General features: G+C 47.9%; 1 protein-coding gene across 1 annotated transcript; it reads left to right on the top strand.

Annotated features, from left to right (window-relative positions):
* Nucleotides 1-1,529: 1,529 nt before the first annotated feature.
* On the top strand, nucleotides 1,530-18,431 carry PRPH2 (peripherin 2). The gene is made up of 3 exons (XM_030315529.1): nucleotides 1,530-2,207; nucleotides 15,070-15,316; nucleotides 18,219-18,431. The coding sequence occupies exons 1-3, from the start codon at nucleotides 1,627-1,629 to the stop codon at nucleotides 18,429-18,431; spliced, it is 1,041 nt and encodes a 346-aa protein (XP_030171389.1). The 5' UTR covers nucleotides 1,530-1,626.
* The last annotated feature ends 2,815 nt before the right edge of the window (nucleotides 18,432-21,246 follow it).

The raw sequence follows: 21,246 nt of genomic DNA, 5'->3' as shown, positions 1-21,246 counted from the left end.
AATGGTACAGCCACTTTGGAGGATAATGTGGCAGTTTCTTACAAAGCTAAACATACTCTCACCATATGACCCAGCAATTGTACTTAGATATTTACCCGAATGAGTTTAAAAGTTCTGTCCACAGAAAAACCCACATACAAGGATTTATAGCAGTGTTTTATTTATAATTGCCCAAAATTGGAAGCAACCAAGATGCCCTTAAATAGGTGAATGGATAAACTGTGGTACATCCATATTAGTGGAATATTATTCAGCAATTAACAGAAATGAGCCATTAAGCCACAAAAAAGACATGAAGAGACACCAAGTGCATACTGCTAAGGGAAATAAATCAGTCTGAAAGGCTATGATTCCAATTATATGACATTCTGGAAAAGGTAACACTGTAGAGCCTGGCTGCCCGGAGTTGGGCAGGGAGGAAAGGAGGAAGGAATAGGTGGAACATGAGATGGTTAAGAGCAGCGAAATTTTCCTGTCCGATTCTATATGATCTGATAATAGTGGATGTGTGACATTACGCATTTGGCAAAGCTCGCAGAATTTAAAACACAACAAGCAAGACCTAATGTAAACTATGGGCTTTAGTTAATAATAACAATAATACCAATATTGGTTCATTAGTTGTAACAAATGTACCACACAGACGCAACATGATAATTCTAGGGAAAACCGGTTGTGGGAAAGGAGTTTATGGGAATTCTCTGTACTTTCTTTTCAATTTTTTTCCAATGAAAAAATTTTTAATGTTTATTTGTTTTTGAGAGAGAGAGAGAGAGAGAGAGAGAGAGAGAGAGCGAGCATGCGAGGAGGGGAGGGGCAGAGAGAGAGGGAGACACAGAATCCGAAGCAGGCTCCAGGCTCTGAGCCATCAGCACAGAGCCCGACGCGGGGCTCGAACTCACGGACCGCGAGATCATGACCTGAGCCGAAGTCGGATGCTTAACCGACTGAGCCACCCAGGTGCGTTGTGGGGGTTTTAAAAAAAACAAACGCTTACTAATTTTTTATTTTTTTACGTGTTGTAAATGTTTTCTTACAATCATTTCTTTTCCAACTAGGATGACAATGTCTTTTGTCTCATAGAAAGTTTCAGATTTGAAGGCGTTTGGCCTGGAAACGGGCTTCTGGGGAGACCCGTGATCTGAGCCAGACCTCAGGGAGAGCCCATTCCCCTGGCCAGTCTTGTTTCTGTTCCTGATTCTTCATGTTGAACCCAGAGCTCTCTGCTCCGGGGCGTTCGTGGAGGCTCCTTCTGGCCATGTTCTGAAACTAGCACGGCTTTATCTAATGGGATGAAGCTGGCTAAAGAGATTAGCGTGAGGTCTTGTGGACCCCACTTTTAATCTGCAGCGTTCAGGCTCTCCCTCCTTGGCTGGGAAGGACGCTGCCGCAACACCGCGGAGACTGGCCCCTTCATGAGCGGCGACTCTGAGGCCCCTGTTACCACTACTGAGTTAACGGGGGTCCCGGGCTAAGGGGCTCAACATGGGCAGCTCCCGGAGCAGCTCCCTGAAGCGTGGGCCACCTGCTCCCTTCCCAAGGCCCTGAATCTTCAGCCCCCGGGCTCACTAAGGTCAGGAGTGGTTGCTGTGTCCTGGGAAGCTGCCTAGACTGCACCCAGCAAGTATGGCGCTGCTGAAAGTCAAATTTGACCAGAAGAAGCGGGTCAAGTTGGCCCAAGGGCTCTGGCTCATGAACTGGCTCTCCGTGTTGGCTGGCATCGTCATCTTCAGCCTAGGGCTGTTCCTTAAGATCGAGCTGCGGAAGAGGAGTGATGTGATGAATAATTCAGAGAGCCATTTTGTGCCCAACTCCTTGATAGGGATGGGGGTGCTGTCCTGCGTCTTCAACTCTCTGGCTGGCAAGATCTGCTATGACGCCCTGGACCCCTCCAAGTATGCCAAGTGGAAGCCCTGGCTGAAGTCCTATCTGGTCGTCTGTGTCCTCTTCAACATTGTCCTCTTCCTGGTGGCCCTCTGCTGCTTCCTAATGCGGGGCTCCCTGGAGAGCACCCTGGCCCAGGGGCTCAAGAATGGCATGAAGTACTACCGAGACACAGACACCCCCGGCCGGTGTTTCATGAAGAAGACCATCGACCTGCTACAGATCGAGTTCAAATGCTGCGGCAACAATGGCTTTCGAGACTGGTTTGAGATTCAGTGGATCAGCAATCGTTACCTGGACTTCTCCTCCAAAGAAGTCAAAGAGTGAGTGCTCTCCAGTCCTGGGGTCAGAGCTGGCTGGGGACTCGGAGGCCCATGGGGTGCTGTGTGTGCACGACTTAGTACCGTGTGTGTGAGGCTGGATTCAGCTGGCCCATGTGAAATTGCCGATACGCTAACATTTTTGACCTATAAAGATGGCGGTATCATACACTCGACCTAATGTGCGGCTAAGGTGGGAGGAAGGTGTCAAGTTATATAAGTTGCTTGGACAGGAGTCTCCAGGGAGGAAGCCCCAGCCAGGCATGTGTGTCTACTTCATACCGTAGGGATGAGGCACTCATAGGTGACATCTACTGAGACGTTATTTGGCTTTTTTGTCTTGTTCACTCGATGTTGATGGGTTCAGTCCCAGAAGCTTAAATTCCCTGGTGAGTTCCCTTGTTTTCCAACCTTCTGACACCAGCATCTACTCTCAAGGTGTTCGTCCTTGGGTGTGGTGGCAAGAGCAGAGGACAGGGCAGTCAGCAAGTCTACGCTGTAGGCTTGGCTGTATAATTTGGCTGTAAATTAGCTTGTGATCTTGGGTGAGTGGCTTGCCACTCTGGATTCTTGCTTGCCCGTTTAAAAAAAAAATTTTTTTTTAGTGTTTATTTACTTTTGAGAGAGAGAGACAGACAGAGAGACAAAGCAGGAGAGGGGGAGTGACAGAGAGAGAAGGAGACACGGAATCCGAAGCAGGCTCCAGGCTCTGAGCTCTCAGCACAGAGCCCGATGTGGGGCTTGAACCCACAAACCACGAGATCATGACCCGAGCTGAAGTTGGACGCCTAACCGACTGAGCCAACCAGGCGCTCCATTCCTTGCCCATCTTTAAAATGAAGGTATTGGAATAATTTTTTAAATTAATTTATTTTTTTAGTAATCTCTATACCTAACCTGGGGCTCAAACTCACGATCAAGAGTCCCGTGCTTCTCCAACTGAGCCGGCCAGGCACCCCTGGAATAGATAATCTTGGAGGTCACCTCCTAGCTCTGTCTAGAGTCTGGCATACAGCAAGTGCTTATTAAATGCCTGCTGGTGTTTACTTCTTGAATCATGATAGTGTGAGGCGATAAAGTTTCTAAAGTATTTGTGGTGTGTGTAAAAATAAAATCCTGAAGTGTGATGTAGGGAGGTACTGGTGAGGAACAGAGAAACTCATCCTTTGTGCTGGAGGTAATAGTGGCTCACTCCGGCACACTGTTCTTCCCAAGAGACTCGCCGTTGTGGGTCTCAGGTCATTTTCTAGGGAAAGGGCAGCCGGTCCTGAGACACTGGCTTTTCTTTTACCTCTTCTTTCCATCCCGCTCAACCCCTTCCCTGGCTGAGGCGAGGGGTCCAAATGGTTTTCCTGAGTAAGGCGGGCGAGTCCAAGGGAACTTGCATGCAGGGTGCTGGACACACTAACAGCAGGGCATGGCCGGAGCCCGGACAACACCCACGAAGCCCAGATGGCTAGCTTAGCTGCACCTCACATGCAAGGGAAGTCAGATTGAAGGTCATTGCTTGGGATTCTATTTTTTTCGTGGGTGAGGATTACTGTTACAAATCCCTAATTAAGGAGAAGCTTATAAATGGCTCTGCCCTTCCGAGGTGACGGGCCTGCAGGGACGGCACAAGGTGGCATGATTTGCACAAGCTGTCCCAGGAGGGATGAGCAGAATTCCTGGGGATGGGGGTGGGAGAGGAGGAGAAGCTGAAGGTACAAACAGCCTTTGTGAGCAAATAAGAAAGAGCTGTCATTTTTTTCCTGTCATGTTCCTTGATTGCCTTCTGCACCGATTTGTCATTGGAGAGACTTAGAGAATCTCTCCGTAATCCCCAAATCTCCTTTTGTCCCAGAGCAGAGAAATTCTCCAGGTTGCTCTACTCTCAGTGGTTGGCAGGTCTAAATTTTCAGTCAAACCGTAAGCTTGATCAGAACCACCTCCATGCAGGGTAGCTGGCTGGCTCAGTCGGAGCATGAGACTATCTCAGGGTGTAAGTTTGAGTCCCATGTTGAGTACAGAGATTACTTAAAAATAAAATCTTACAAACTAAAAGCAAAAAAAAAAAAACCACCCCCAAAACAAAACCCCCCACCTCCATGCTTCATACCAACTTGTTGGAGTGAAACTATCTTAACTCCAGTGACCTGAACAGTTTCTCTGTTACACAAGAAAATATGGTGACAACATTAAGAGAAAGGAAAACAGGAAAAGGAATTCAAGCCAGGTTCTCACCCACAAAAAAGAAAATGGCTTTCATTTTTCCACATTCCTGTTCAGTCACGTGAACATTTACATAATATATACTGTAACCATGGTATAAATACAACTGAGCACCCCATTTGGTAATCTTATAATATAGTATTTGCATAATGTCCAAAACAATTATGCCCCCCCCCCACCTCCCCAGCTTTGTTTAAATATAATTGACAACATTGTGTACGGTCAAGGTGCAGAAGGCATTAATTTGATACACTTATATTACCACCCTACCATTAGCTAAGACTTACATTACAGCACATAATTGCCATTGCTTTCTTGCGGCGAGAACATTCAAGGTCCACTCTCTTAGCGACTTTCAAGTACATAATACAGTATTGGTTTTTTTTTTTTAATTTTATTTTTTAAAACACATCCAAATTAGTTGGCATCTAGTTCAACAACGATTTCAGGAGTAGATTCCTTAGTGCCCCTTACCCATTCAGCCCATCCCCCCTCCCACAACCCCTCCAGTAACCCTCTGTTTTTTTCTCCATATTTATAAATCTCTTCTGTTTTGTCCCCCTCCCTGTTTTTATATTCTTTTTGTTTCCCTTCCCTTATGTTCATCTGTTTTATCTCTTAAAGTCCTCATATGAGTGAAGTCGTATGATTTTTGTCACTAATTTCACTTAGCATCATATCCTCCAGTCCCATCCATGTAGTTGTAAATGGCAAGATTTCATTCTTTTTGATTGCCGAGGAATACTCCATTGTATATATACACCGACCACATCTTCTTTGTCCATTCATCCGTTGATGGACATTTGGGCTCTTTCCATACTTTGGCTATTGTCGATAGTGCTGCTATAAACATGGGGTGCATGTGTCCCTTTGAAACAGCACACCTGTATCCCTTGGATAAATGCCTAGTAGTGCAATTGCTGGGTCGTAGGGTAGTTCTATTTTTAGTTTTTTTCCATATTGTTTTCCACAGTGGCTGCCCCAGCTTGCATTCCCACATAATACGGTATTGTTAACTATGATCCCCAGGCCGTACATGAGATCCCCACAACTTACTCACCTTATAACTGGAAGTTTGTAACCTTTGACCAACCTCTTCCCTTCCCTCTCCCTGCCCTCAGTGACCGCCATGCTAGCCTCTGTTTCTAGATGTTTGGCTTTTCAGATATTACATGCAAGTGATGTCATCCAGGGCTTGTCTAAAATGACCATGTTTAATTGGTGCATCATATTATGCTCAGGGAGGCCCTTAGGTTGTTCTTCTTTGCTTCTATTAGAATACCAGTGTAAGCTTCTTTTGAGGCTTTTGCTCCTCTGTCTCTCTCCTACTTCCCTTAGGCTAAGCTTCCGGGAAGAAACGGTATCTTGGTTTTAACTTGCCACAAAGCTGGTCTCAAGACACAATGGTAGACCTGAAATGCCTCACCTACAGTCACACTCCTGTGCTGCTGAGGGTACAGCCTGATAGGGTCACTGTTGCAGAGAGAGGACCACCTCACTGTGTCCCACAGACTCTCACATTAATGACAGTGGGCAACACCTGTAAGCGAGGGCAGGCTCCTCGGGGCTGTGTCTAGAAAGCTTCATGGGGCTGGATCTGCCTGAGGGTCAGCGCTGGCACAACCTTTATCTGTTGGTGGGAAGAAGGAAGGAAGAAATGAATGAGACAACGTGGAGAGGCACTTTTTCCCTCCCTTTCCCTGGACGCTCAAACTGTTTCCTGTTCTTATCTTCACTGCTTTACTTAGGAGGATTATTAAGTTTACCGGACAAAGCTGACTCCCCAAATCCTCCCCTGAACCATATAAAATGTATTTATTTCTTTTTTTGAGAGGCCAGGCATTGAGAAGTGGTAAGCATTTACCTTTTTCTGGCTTTTCTCAGCAGCACCCTCAGGGCGAGGATCCAGGAGCAGCAGAAGCAAAGAGAAGCAGGGGTGGGGCCTAGCAGGAGGGCAGGTTGAGGGAGTTGGGTCATCTTCCACCAAGATTTTTTTTTTTAAATGTTTATTTGTTTTTGAGAGGGAGAGAGAGCCTGAGCAGGGGAGGGGCAGAGAAAGAGAGGGAGACAGAATCTGAAGCAGGCTCCAGGCTCTGAGCTGTCAGCACAGAGCCCGATGCGGGGCTCGAATCCACAAACGGCAAGATCATGACCTGAGCTGAAGTTGGTCGCTCAACCAACTGAGCAACCCAGGCGCCCCTTCCACCAAGATTTTTTAAAAGGAATGCTTCATCTTTTTCTCTTTTTCCTTTCACCACCAAGTTCAGAGAGGCCAACAAAGAGGCTGGGGTGGGCCTCAGTTTCCTGGTTGACCCTGAGGACTCTGGGAGGCGATCCCAGGAGCAGTGAGCTGGCCAGAGGGCGGGAAGTCTGCAGAAAATGCACCGAGATCCTCCAGTGACACTGGTCCTGCGCGTGGGCAGTGCCTAGTGCCCATGACTTCTGGTCCTTCCTGCAGGCTGTGGGGGATCTCTTCCCATTTCACACCATGTACACCTCGCTGGACTGGGCTACAGGGAACATTTCCAGTCCAGCTCCTGAGAGCAGGGCTGGGTTCCTGCCCACAGGGCTCCCTAGGACCTCCTTAGGTATGCCCCCCACTACTGGTCCCCCAGGAAACTGAGCACGGAGCTTGTGGTCCCGACAAGCATGGAGGGGTGGCTGGTTTTTGGAGACTTCTCAAGGGAATCTTTAAGATCAAGGGCTGTTTCCTGAAGGCTCCTGATCTAAACAATATCAATTGAAGGCTTTTTATAAGAATTGACAATCTCCCCACCCCTCACTCCTCCAGTGGTCCCAGGTTCAAAAAGCCCAGTGGCCATCTCCCACCCCCCTATTCTGCCCCCTATCACTATATTGCCAGGTCCCACATTTATTCTGCACAAAACCCCTCTCTGGGGCGTTTGTAATTTTTGCAGGTATTATCTCTATTTGATAGATAAAAGATCTGAGCCTCAGGTTAGATCTCACGGTAGGAAGCGGTGGGGGGGGTACACTTTTACAAACTAGCCTTATTGAGATATTCACATTCCTTACAACTCACTCATTTAAAGTGGATGATTCAATGGTTTTTGGCCTCTTCACAGAGCTGTGCCACTAGTCAATGCCACAGTCCACTTTAAAATGTGCTCATCACATGGCAGGGAAACCCTGTACCTTCCAGCTTTCACTCCCTAGCTTCCATGGCCCTGCTCTATAATCTCCTCTCTGTCTCTATAGACCTCCCTCTCCTGGACATCTCATTTGAATGAAATCATAGAATATTGGTCCTTTTGGGCTTGGCCTTAAAAAAATTTTTTTTTAATGTTTACTTTTGAAAGAGAGAGAGGCAGAGAGAGAGGGAGAGAGAATCCAAAGCAGACTCCAAACTCAGCCATCAGCACAGATCCTGACATGGGGCTTGAACCCACGAACCGTGAGATCATGACCTGAGCCGAAGTCAGAAGCTTCACCGACTGAGCCACCCAGGCGGCCCCAGGCTTGGCTTCTTTGACTTGGTATAACGTTTTCCAAGTTCAACCAGGTTGCCACATTTGTTAGAACTTCCTTCCTTTCCATGACAAAGAATCTCCCACTGTACGGAGTGCCAGGTTCTAATTCTGTTCCTCCCACTCTGCTGTGCTGCTTTGCAGCGATGTTAAAGTCACCTTGTACAGTTTCCTTGCTAAATGAATCTATGCCCTAACTGACCGAAACTTCGAATTCTCCAGGCCACTTTGGGGGTGGCGCCTCATTGTCCCCTCTCACCCCTTCTTGTCCTCCATGTTGTCCTCCTCCAGAGGGACACTGGAAGGTGTGGGCAGAGATGCTTGAGAAACTTCTGTGGATCATGACTAGATTCCAGTGCTTCTGTGCCAGGGTCTCAGAAAATCACGAGGTAGCCGCATAGGAACCAGAGATCCCGCCCAGGCTCCCCACGGCCTTGGGCATGCGAGGCTGGGCTCTGCTCTGCCTTCTGTGTTTACTTTCTCACCGGCTCCGGCCTGGTGCTTCTGGGGGTGGGGAGATGCTCCGTTATAACTGGGGGAGGCCCTCGGAGGGAGGAGCAGAGTCCAGGGATGCGGCCTCCCTCAGCGACTGAATCTTCTTCAGAGCAAGTTATCGAGACACAGGTTTGGAGTTCTCAGCCAGCGCTTCTTTTGTTTTATTGCACTTCAACTTTTATCATGGAAACTTTCAAGCATTCACAAAAGCGGAGAGATTATCCTGAATTTCCATGTACACCTTTCCTAGCTTCAACAAATATGCACATTTTCGCTTTCTTGTTTCGTCTATATCCCCCTTCCAAAGACACATTATCCCCTCTGAGTATCTTTTTTTTTTTTTAAATTATTACTGATTTATTTTTTTAAATGTTTATTTTATTTTTTTAATGTGTATTTATTTTTGAGAGACAGAGAGAGAGAGAGAGAGAGAGAGAGAGAGAGAGCAGAGGAGGGGCAGAGTGAGGGAGACACAGAATCCGAAGCAGGCTCCAGGCTCCGAGCTGTCAGCACAGAGCCTGACGTGGGACTCGAACTCATGAACCACGAGATCATGACCGGAGCTGAAGTCAGATGCTTAACCAACTGAGCCACCCAGGTGCCCCTTAAATGTTTATTTTTGAGAGAGAGACAGAGAGAGAGAGAGAGACAGAGAGAGACAGAGAGAGAGACGGAGCATGAACAGAGGAGGGGCAGAGAAAGACAGAGACACAGAATCCCAAGCAGGCTCCAGGCTCTGAGCTGTCAGCACAGAGCCTGATACGGGGCTCAAATTCACGAACTGTGAGATCATGACTTGAGTCGAAGTCAGACGCCCAACCGATTGAGCCCTCCAGGCGCCTCTACCCTCTGAGTATCTTAAAGCAAATCCCGACCTTCATTTCCTTTCACCTATAAATACTTTAGGAGGCATTTCTAACAGGTACAGAGGGTTTGCTTGTTTTTTGCTTTTTTGTTTTTGTTTGATATAAGCACAATAGCAATCATGCCCAACAAAACCAGCAGCAATCTCATCTAATATCTGGTCTGTTCAATTTTCTCTTATTGTTTCAAAGTATCTTTCACAGTTGATTTGTTCAAATCAGGATCCAAACCAAGTCCACACTTTGCATTTGGTTCTCTGATCTCTTTCATCTCCTTTTCTCTGTAACGGTTACTGTCCAGCCATGTGAGTACTGGAGGAACTGGGCCACTTGTTCTGAAGAGTTCGTTCCTCACATTCTGGATTGAGCAGTTGCAGCCAAGTGGTGTCATCTAACTTGTTCTTCAGTCCCCTGTGTTTCCCCCATAAGCCAATAGTCAGGGCTGAGGTGTGCTTGGATTCAGGTTTGGTTTTGGCAAGAACATTTCCTAGGGTGCCCTGTGTATATCTTACTGCATCACATGAGGAGAGACATGAAGTCTTCAGACAATTCCTTTCAAGGTCCCCATTGCTTTCTGGATAAGCAGAGCTTTAGTGTCTCAGGGTAAAAGGCCTTGGCACCAGAAACCGTCAGCCAGGAGGGCTTGGCCTCGAGCCCTCAGCCTGAGGGAGAAGCTGGCACCAAGCCCTCTCACTTTCTCATCCCACCCAGGGAACCTACAGGCTACAGGCTCCTTTCACTCTTCCTGAACAATTTATAGACATCTCAAGAAGACTAGACCTTGGCTAGGAGCTCCCTGAGGGCTGGACTGTGTCTCCCCTCAGCTTGAGGCTCTCCACGGGCAAGGCTGTGTCTCCCCTCAGACTGGGGCTCCCTGAGGCAGGGGTGTGTCTTCTCCTCAGGCTGGGGCTCCCTGAGGAGAAGACCCAAGTTAGCATGGGGGAGGCAGGACTGGCTTCATGGAGGTTGTGGCTTCCCCGACCCCCAGCCTGAGATCTGTTGGAGTCCCACAATTCTAGAAATAGCCCTCCCTCTCCCGTAGAAGAATCACCTTGTTTACTCAGTGCTTGTCCTGGTTCTAACCACAGATTAAGGCCTCACTCACCCTCTTAAGACAAAGCTCCTTAGGTGGTGAGCTGGCTATTTATATCAGAGTATTTCCCAGGCTACAAATCTTGGTCTGCTCAGGGCTCACCAGGGCTTGTAAGGGTCTTGATTAAGGTAGGACCTGTTTTGGATATAAAGTACTGTAGGTATTGAGGGAGGACACAAACAGGAGACACAGCCCTGCCCTCAGGGAGCCCCAGTCTCAGGTGGGAGACAACCCTGTCCTCAAGGAGCCTCAGTCTGAGGCAAGACAAGCCCTGACCTCAGGAATCCCCAGTCTGCAGGGGGCGGGGGGGGGGGGCATTGTGGGGGGAGACACGGCTCTGCCTTAAGGAGACTAGCAAGGTGGCTTCCCCATTTGGGGGAGTGAGTGAGGTGAGGTGGGAAGATAAGTGGTCTCCAGAAGGCCAGCCTGCAGAGTGAGGGTAGCTCAGAGCCTCTCCTGGCCTCAGCCCACACAACTGCAGGCCTGGCCTTCACTTCAGATATACATGTACTATGTATGGGGCAAGTCTGTAGGCTTTACCCCAGCTTAGGGACACCTGAGAGTGCATAAGGAGAGAGAATGGTGGACAGGAAAGGGCTTCTGGGACAGGGAACAAGGGAGGGAATCACGCTTTCTCATGAAGTTTAAATAGAAAAGCCAACATACAGGAGAGAGACCTGTGAGGCTCTGAAGAAACTCTGATGGGAGGAGTGGGCAATTGCTGTGGGCTGGTCTTCCACTTCCTGTTTGGCTTTGGGTGAGGCCCCGCCCTGCCCTGCTCAGGGCACCACTTCTGCCTCCATAGAACAATCTGGTGGATTGCAAGGTCCTGCCCAGGTGGCTCTGCGTGGGGCCTTCTCTGAGGGCCTGTGTCAAGCACATTCCTCACACTGACTCATTTAAAGCTCCCCACGGCCGAGAAGGGGCTGTAGTTATCCCCACCTCACACAGGTCCAGAGGATGAAGTCCCACAGATCAGAAATGTAGATTTGCGACTCAAAGGCTGGCTCCTCCCACTATACCCACTCCTCTCATGGGGACATTGGGAATGGCCCAGGTGGGATGTTGTGCTGCTGGGAGCAGGCCCAAGGGACAGCCTGCAGGTCAGGCAGAGGGACGAAGAGCATCTGAGCTCGGAGACCCCAGCCTCAAAGAGGCCTGCTGGGGCTGGTCATCGGTGGGAGACTACTGTCTGCTGAGGTGTCCAGGGACTACTGGCCTCTCAAGAGCGGGGCAGGAGACCCAAACTGACAGCCCTTCTGCTTCAGTCCTCCCACCCGGGACCACCTCGGGCCCCGCCGCCAGGTGCCGAGCGACGGGCTGCAGGGGGAGAGCAGAGTGGTTTCTGCTCCCACCGTGCTCTTGGTGCACTCAGTTGGGCTCAAGTAAGTACTTCAGTAGCAACCACTTCAGCCAGTGACAAACGTCTGATACGGCCTCAGGCCAGGGGTGAGCTCTGCCCTCACAGACATGGTTGCTATCCTCACAGAAGGCTCTCAGAGCCTCTTCCTCACAGTTGGCAGAGACCCTGCCACCCGATCACAAGTGACTATTGCCCAGTGGTGGTGAATGGTCTGTTCCATTGCCACAGCTGTTGCTTGAGGGCACACGGAGCACATGTGAAGGCTCTCGTTCCTCCACCCTGCCCAGCCTCAGCCATGAGTTCACATTCACTGTGCACTTATTATGTGCCAGCCACTTTTCTAAGACCTTTTACACACATCCCTTCATATGATCCTCATGTCAACTCCATTTTACAGATGAGGGAGCTGAGGCCCAGAGAGGGTAAGGACCTTGTCCAGAGGGATGAGCTGGGAGTAAGTTCAGGTGTCCTGTGCACCCAGGACCACCCATTCTCTCGGCTGGGGTCCTGTCTAGGAAGTAGAGGTCAGGGACTGCAGACCATTGGAAATATGGTCACCATAACCCAGGTGAGGACTTTTCTGGAACCAAGGAGGCCACATGTACAGAACCTTCCTAAAGTCCTAATCATACTGATCAACAGTTCACAGAAAAGGAACCACAAATGGCTCTTCGACATATCAGAAGATACTCAACTTCATTCGTAATGAGAGAAATGGCAATTGAGACAACCCTGAGATACTATTTTTTATCTCTCAGGTTGGCAAAGATCAAAAATCGAACCCATGTGGGTACAGCATGAAGGGTACGTTCTCTTGTGCATGTCTGTTGGGGGTATGATTCTACAAACACCAGGGAGAAATATGGCAGGGATCTAGGGCAGTCACAGATGGATCCACACTTTGATGCAGGGATGCCCCCCTAGGAATTTACCCTCTAGATATAGCCACAATATGCACAATGTTTGAATTAACAGGAGATTGGGGAAGCCCTAAACATCTATCAGTAGGGAACTGACTAGTGCCCCAGGACCATCTGTGCAATGGCAATACCGTGTAGCTCATTAAAAACCTGGAGAATACTCTCTATTGATAAATACAAAAAATCTCTAAGATACTGCTAAGGGAAAAAAGAAAGGTTCAAGACAGGACATTATCATTTGGGTAAAAAACAAGAAGAAAAAGAACATTTGCAGAATCTGTGTTTGCTTATCAGGTATGAAGTCTTTTTAGAAGGACAGACAGTTGGCTACAGTTTGGGGGGATCTGGAGGCCAAGGGACAAGAATGAGTTGGAGATTAAACATGGACATTTAGAAGCTAAACACTGAAATTATCATTTCAATGAATGTTGAAAACAGTTTCTATCATTTATGTTTATTATTGAGGTGTAGTTTACATGCAACATTAGTTTTCAGATACGACATAACGATTTGCTATTTGCATATATTGCAAAATGAGCCCCACCATGCATCTAGTTAACATCTATCACTATACCTAGGTACAGAATTTTTTTCTTGTGATAAGAAACTTTTCAGATTTATTCTCTTAGCAACTTTCAATACAGCATTATTAACTATAGCCATGATGCTGTGTATTACATCCCCAGGACTTTTGGCCACTTTCACCCATTCTGCCCATCTCCCACACCTGTCCTGGCAACCACAACTTTCTTTGGTTTGTTTTTAGATTCCACATGTAAGTGAGATCATATGGTATTTGTCTTTATTATTTCACTTAGCATAATGTACTCAAGATCCACCCACATTTTTGCAAATGGCAAGATTTCTTTTTATAGAGATGAATAATATTCCAGTGTGTGTGTGTGTGTGTGTGTGTGTGTATGTGTGTGTATGTGCCAAAGTTTCTTTATCCATTCACCTATCAATGGACACTTAAGTAGTTACCATGTCTTGACTTTTGTAAATAATGCTACAATGAACACAGGGATGCATGTATCCTTTTGATTTAATGTTTTCTTTTTTTCTTCTTCAAGATTTTATTTTTATTTTAAAAAAAAATTTTTTTTTAACATTTATTTATTTTTGAGACAGAGTGAGACAGAGCATGAACGGGGGAGGGGCAGAGAGAGAGAGGGAGACACAGAATCGGAAGCAGGCTCCAGGCTCTGAGCCATCAGCCCAGAGCCTGACGCGGGGCTCGAACTCACGGACTGCGAGATCGTGACCTGAGCCGAAGTCGGACGCTTAACCGACTGAGCCACCCAGGCGCCCCTCAAGATTTTAAGTAATTTCTATACCCAATGTGGGGCTCGAACTCACAACCCCGAGATCAAGTGTCGCATGCTTCACTGACTGAGCCAGCCAGTGCCCCTGAGGTTAACGTTTTCATTTTTTTCAGATAGATACCCAGAATTGGAATTATAGTTTCTATTTTAAATAATTACATTTCTATTCTCATACATTCTACTCTCATGTTTGTAAAAGTCTGTGCAACTTAAAAAAACCTTGTGATTCAAGATAACATGCATACACTCAGGTGCACAAATCTTAAGTGTGCAGCTTGATGAATTCTGGTGCATAAAGACACCTGGGTAACCTCACTCAGGTCAGGTAGGACACACTCAGATGCCTGATGAGGATGGAGAGAACTTTCAGAGTAAAGATGTCTGCCCCTTTTGAATTCTGAACCCACATGAATGTATGGTGCGCCGTAACCAAATATATACCTACAAATGGAAGTGCAAAAGTAATACGGGCTTCAGCCTTCAGGTGAGTAAGGAGATGCCACCTGGCTAGGGGCAGAGTTCACTGTGGACAGCAAGCAAGTTGAGGGCAAGGACTGTAACTGTTTCCAGTCTCATTCCCTGTCCCTGCACAGGCCCTGGGCTACAGCAGGCCTTCTGGAAATATATACTGAACAGAACCCATCTGGCCAGAGGGAGCCTTGGTCCCTAGTGACTTTTTAGAGGTAAGGTTGCAGAGGGGCTGCGGGGCAAAGGCTGTGGCCACGAACGCTAGGCAGTCCTGTTCCAGTCACCACCTGTCCTACCAGGCTGACATGGTTCCAAGAAATTGCTGCATGCAGAGGCCTGGCAGTACAAAGTGTGGTTGGATGCATTTCTGTATTCCTTATTTACTCGCTTCTTGGTTTATCATCTGTCTCAACCCTCAAGAACACAAACTCTAGGAAGTAGGGACATTGGTTTTCTAGCGTCATTTCTCCACCTTCAGCTTCTAGAACAGTGGCTGTCACATAGTAGGTGCCTTTATTATTTCATGAATGAATGAATGGATGGATGGATGAATGAATATTACAGTTTTTCAGAGCTGTGGGATGGGAGGAACTGGCCCCTGGTGAGAAGTCTGAGAAGCCCCTAATCTTTCTCCTCCAGTCGCATCAAGAGCAATGTGGACGGGCGATACCTGGTGGATGGAGTTCCCTTCAGCTGCTGCAACCCCAACTCGCCACGGCCCTGCATTCAGTACCAGCTCACCAACAATTCGGCTCACTACAGCTACGACCACCAGACAGAGGAGCTCAACCTGTGGGTGCGTGGCTGCAGGGCCGCCCTGCTAAGCTACTACGGCAGCCTCATGAACTCCATGGGCGCCATCACACTCCTCGTCTGGCTCTTTGAGGTAGGCTCTGGGCCAGCTGGGGGCGAGGGGAGTGGGGGTCACCTGCCCCTTTTGGATTTAACGGGTGGGGCCCAGCCTGGAGCGCTTGCCTCTCTCCTCAGAAGCAGCCCTCAGCCTTGCTGTGGGTCAGGCAGGCAGGCCTAAGTTTAAACCCCAGCACCTCTACTATTTTTTGTTTCTCTCCTATCACTCAAAAAATAATTGATAGAGGTGAAATTCACAGAACAGAAAATGAACCATCTTAAAGTGAGCAACGTAGTGGCATTTAGTACATTCACAATGTTGTACAACTACTACAACATCCGCTACCACCTCTATCTAGTTGTAAAACATTTCCATCACTCCCAAAGAGAAGCTCCTACCCATTAAGCAGCATACTTCCCATCTCCCGCCCCCTGCCTCCCACCCCTCCAGCCCCTGGAAACCATTAATGTGTGCTCCAGCTTTGTGGATTTATCCATCCTGGACAAAATTTTATATAAATGCCATCAAAATATGTGACCTTTTCTGTCTGCCTTCTTTCACTTTGCATGTTTTAGAGGTTCATCATGTGCCTTTGTTTTTTCAGTCTGGGGTCTTGGAAAGTTACTTAACATCTCTTTATATGGGACCGACAGCACTTGGCTTTGGGATTCCTGGGGCGGGGGAACAGGGGGTGATATGTATTATGTCCAGGAAATGGGAGCTATTTGGATTTGTGCTTCTCTCAAGATTCTGGTAGCAATTTACCTGTTATTCTAATTATTTGTGGATTTATCTGATTTCACCTATAAGGCTTAATTCCTCTCTGGACAGAACTTGGGATGTAGCAAGATGTCATTCATTCATTTATCGGAGTTATTTCTTAAACACCTGAGTGCTGGGCGCTGTCCCGGGTGCTGATTGAGAGCGAGTGTGAGTGGTAAACCAAGGTGGTACAGAGGGTGACTCCGGGGCTCTGGCTTTCAGCTGGCAGCAGAAAATCCACTCCAAAATCCAGAAGTCCAAAACCAGAAATATCAGTGGGGAAAGTATGCCCATTAGAGGAGATTCACTGAAAGTTTCCTTTAAGTAAGTCGCTCTCTTAGTGCTATGGAATTTAACATGTAGCTGTGCCCTGGGCTGAGATGACTACTTCTAACTCACCACATCACACTGCAGGTACTGTATTGTCTGGGAGTAGGCTGGCTGGGGAAGGGAGGGTTTCTTTTCATGTCAAGGCAAATGAATGACGTTTTACTGATTGTTGACTACTTGAGGCACAGTCTTGGGAATGAATGGGTAGAGCGAGGTGAGAAGCTTACTGCTGGAAGGTCAGAAGCTCATGTACCCTGAAAACCCATGAAAAGACTGAAAGGCTAACAGTGGGAAAACAGGGTTCCACTGGCTGCCTCTCAGTTTCCTCGCCTTTCCAGGAAGCTAGTGACTGTATGAGATGAGGACCAGCTCATTGTGAACAGGGAGTAAATGCTCTTGACTTTTAGCTGAGGCCTTCAGTTGGCAGAGCTGTGTGATGGGCATGAGGGTGGCTAAACTAAGATAGGGCTCTGGCTTGAGCCTTGCTCTCCTGGGCCTCACAATCCAGTTAGGAGGTGACATCTAACTCATGAACCAAAGGGAGGACCATGACCAAGTGCAAAATTCATAATGCAGCAGTAGACCTGCTTCAGGAAAGGAGGAGGGAATCAGAGTAGGAGTATGTACACCAGGAGGACGTCCTGGAGGAGGTGAGTTTTTTTCACCATAAACATTATATTAAACTTTCAACGGACAATGACAATAACGAAAACCTAAAACATCAATCACTAATGTCATCCACACTGCAATTATAAAGTGCTCCCATAGCATTCATTTAGTAGATGTTTACTGAAGCCCTACCACCACTGGGTGCTGTTCTATGGGCTGGGAGACTGAGTGAACAAGATGCATTGGGGGTGGACGGTCTCCATGAGCAGGCCTCGCCAGCTCAGAGTCTGTTATACCACGAAAGGAGAAATGTAAGAGAGTAAAGCGGGAATCTATGTAGAAACAAGGGGTAACACGATACATTGGAAAGATGCAAACAGTACTTACCACACTGATAACCAATTACAGCTGACACATCTATTCATCCTTACTGGGCACCACGTACAATGCTCTACACATCCTGACATGTCACAGCATGCACAAGAGGCAGGAGACACTCCATCTGAAAATTTGCAAACCACATGAGTAAACTGAGGTTTCTTACTCACGTGGCTGGCTAAGTATCAGGACTGGGGTTTGAACCCAGGCATTTTGGCACCACAGCCTGCTACAGCGACCACTAGTGAACAAACGCAAACAAATCACCCACTCATCCCCACACTAATTAAAATAGTAGAAGTAGAAGGAAACCACATATGATAATATTGCTTGCTGAAAAGGAGGTGACTTTTTAATTCTGTCTAGCAAATAGTTTACCCAGCACCTCATATGTGCCAAACAATGTGCTAGGAACGGGATGGGGGTGCAAGGAGGAGAAACCTAGGACTAATCCCCCCAGAACGGGTGAGACTGGAGAGAAAGAGGAGGCAGAATGAGTAGCAGGGTCACTCACCGAGGGCTGAAGCTGAATTGAAGGGGGAGCGTGGAGAGGAACAACGTTTAAGGCAAACAGCAAGAGGTAAAGGCTGGAGAGAAGAAAGTGTGGATGGGACCCAAAGAAGCCCAGGGTGGCCAGAAAGGGAGGAGAATAGGGCTGGAGATGAGGCTGGAGAAAAGACAGCTATTTTGAGCACCAGGCCAGGCTGGTGGGCAGGCCCTCACCAACCCAGACTCAGCAGAGCCTGTCACACTCGAAGGGCCCCCAGGGTGAAGAGGCTGGTGGCTTCCAGGGTTTCCTAACAACCTCAGTCCCCACCTACTTCTCCCAGACCTCCTCTAAGTCTCTTCTCCCCACCAGGTGTCCATCACAATTGGCCTACGCTACCTGCACACAGCACTGGAAGGTGTGTCGAACCCCGAAGACCTTGAGTGCGAGAGTGAGGGCTGGCTTCTGGAAAAGAGCGTGTCGGAGACTTGGAAGGCCTTTCTGGAGAGCTTGAAAAAGCTGGGCAAGAGTAACCAGGTGGAAGCCGAGGGTGCAGACGCAGGCCAGGCCCCAGAGGCTGGCTGATGGCCCTGGGCCCCCTCCCCTCCTGAACACTGAGAAGTAGCGGACTCCAAGAAAGCGGATACCCCACTTATCCAATCTGAATCTCCCAAGGAGGGCAGCCATCTTACTACAGAGACTCTTTCTGATGGTGGGATTTAAAGTTTAGGGTCCCTAAAACCGTTTGGCAAACATTTGTTGAATGACTTAAAATATTAGTGAATGAGCCCCGGCTCAGGCCCACTACTTCCCGATATGCCCTCATGGTGGACTCAGGGCGCCTCTCAGTGGATCACTCTTCATAGCACATGAATTCAGTTCCACCCTGAGGCTACTACTGGCTGCACTGAGGGCAACTCCCCTTTTTAAGAGTTTGCCATTACAGGCTCCAAGTTGTTTCATTCTACATCCAAAGTGTCACTTGGTGCATAAGCACAGGAGTCTGAAAAATGTACTGGCCGTGTCGTCATTCTTCTGTTTTTAAATGCCAAGACTGACAGGACAGCCATTTCGTTTGTGTAATTGTGCAGGGCGGGGGATAGTTATACTTTTCTAAGGCTAATGGGCTCTCCAAAGCACTGAGGGCCCACGAGAGGAATTCTTCAATCATGGGGCAAGAGAACTTAAAGACAGGGGATTATTTTCCTCACCAAAAACAGAGTTAAAGGCTGCTCTTGTGTCACATCCCCGTGCCCTCGCTTAGCCTGGAGTGAGCTATGGGCTGAGGAAGTCAGGTTGTTGGCTGTTCCGGCAACATCACGCCCCTGAAGTGCCAGGTGACCTCCTTTGGCTTGTCTGTGGAAGCACTGGACTAGGTGGCTGCTCTTCACTGGAGGAGGAGTAACAATGAGACAAGAGTCTACCCTCTGGACACTGGGCCTCTCCTCTTAGACCCACACAGGTGGCCACAACAGCCCGCATGGGTGACACTAATGGTCTACAGTGGAGGGCAAAGCATCCTCTGGAAGCTTCTTCCTGTTTCCTTCCCCAGATACCTATCCTGCAAAGCAGTATTTCTGCAATGCCTCTGTATTAAAGATTCTTTGAAACTCAGTCCATCTTCCTGAGCTAGTGACTCCAAGAGAAATTTTACCTTCTTTCAGGGAAGAGAGAAAAGGGAAGCTTTTAGGGGAAGGAGAGAAAGGCTTCATTGTTGTGCTGAGTGTTCAGTGGGGAGACAATAAGACTTTGGGTGCTGCCTGGGGCATGTTCTGGAGCTCTCATTCTCCCAGGCATTAAAACATTTGGACACTCTTGCTCTTGGGGCACCTGGGTGGCTCAGTCAGTTAAGCATCTGACTTTGGTCATGATCTCACGGGTTTGTGAGTTCAAGCCTCGTGTTGGGCTCTGTGCTGACAGCTCAGAGCCTGAAGCCTGCTTCAGATTCTATGTCTCCCTCTCTCTCTGCCCCTCCCCCGTTCAGGCTCTGTCTGTGTCTCAAAAATATATAAATACTAAAAAAAAAAACCCCAAAAAACCAAACCAGAACAAAACAAACATTTGGACACTCTCAGACTTTGGCCCCAGGTTTAATTTAATTAGACTTTGGAGTCTCCTTGAGACCAAAGAATGGTCCACATTGAAAATGCTGAGGGAGTCAGCCACCTCTGACAAGGGTCCTGGAACTCTCTCCCCTTGGGAGTGCTGAGAACCATCGAGAAAGTGCTGCTCTAGGCTCATGTGTAACTGTGCTGTTAACAGCTGTACGATAGACATTAAAAATTATATTGTGTGAAAATCACTTGTGTTAAACACTGTCTTAGCCTATTCGACTGTATGTTATCACATGATTCCCAATTCTAGCCAGTATTTGTTAACAAAACCCAACTGAACCTGACCCTAAAGGGAAGCATGGTTACCAGTCAGGGCATCACCTCTCCCTCTCACCATCTCATCTGCAAGAACACTGATTATAAGGCTATCCCAAATATTCTCCACATTGACCAGTTCAGACCAGAGCTGAATTTATTTAATATTTTCATGTGTGGAATCTTAGTTTAGTGATATAAGCAAAAATTCCAAACCATTTTTCCCTGCTCTGGTCAAAACATATTTTCCCAAACAGGGAAACACAAGTCTCTGTGGGGCCAGGTTATAGGGCAGATGTAAGCAACCTTAGAATCTGAGAGCTGCTGGGAGGACCAAGGGTGAACTGACCCTATGATAAATATCCCCAGTTGGTTCAAGCAGACGTAGGGCGAGCTACACTTCACAGGGCTTCTCAGGTAGCGGCCAACAAGACTCTGACCTGGGTCTTCCTTGTGTCTGACCTCAGGCTTTCCTGGGACCAGTATAAATTCATTTCTCCCAGGGGACTCAACCAGGTTTTCAAGTCTGGCAGGCCTTCCTTGGGGCAGGGTGAGAGGTAAGACAGAACATTAGGCCTTTTCCACTTTTAAAACACTTTCTCCAGAGTGAAGGAGTAGGTACTAGCTGCTTATTTTGAACATTTAGGAAGACAAGTGTGCTGGAATCTGTGGCTTCAGTTCAAGAACCCATAGCTTCTTGCAACACATTCAAGCCCAGGACCGAACCACCAGCAAATAAACCCCAAGTAACCTCAATATAGGTTAATAAGATTAGGTGCTTGCTCGGCACGCTCCCCTGCCCCTCCTTGTCCGGGCACCTGTAATGCTAGGCCAGCAGGTTTGCAGCTTAGCCAGGAGCGGGGCCGAGTGGGGGAGGGAAGGGAGACCAAGACAACTCGGGTCTCTGACTTGCTACTAGAGGAGAACACGGCTCCCGATGACAGGGTGGCCAGCCAGCAGCACCGTGTTAGGGACAGGAATGTGGGGGCGAATGGTATGGAAGACCAGGGAGAGAGGGATGACTTCCTGGT

Source organism: Lynx canadensis, chromosome B2 (genome assembly GCF_007474595.2).
Source record: "Lynx canadensis isolate LIC74 chromosome B2, mLynCan4.pri.v2, whole genome shotgun sequence".
NCBI lineage: Eukaryota > Metazoa > Chordata > Mammalia > Carnivora > Felidae > Lynx > Lynx canadensis.
Note: the sequence above shows the minus strand (reverse complement) of the source record. Positions and strands in the feature narration are given on the sequence as shown.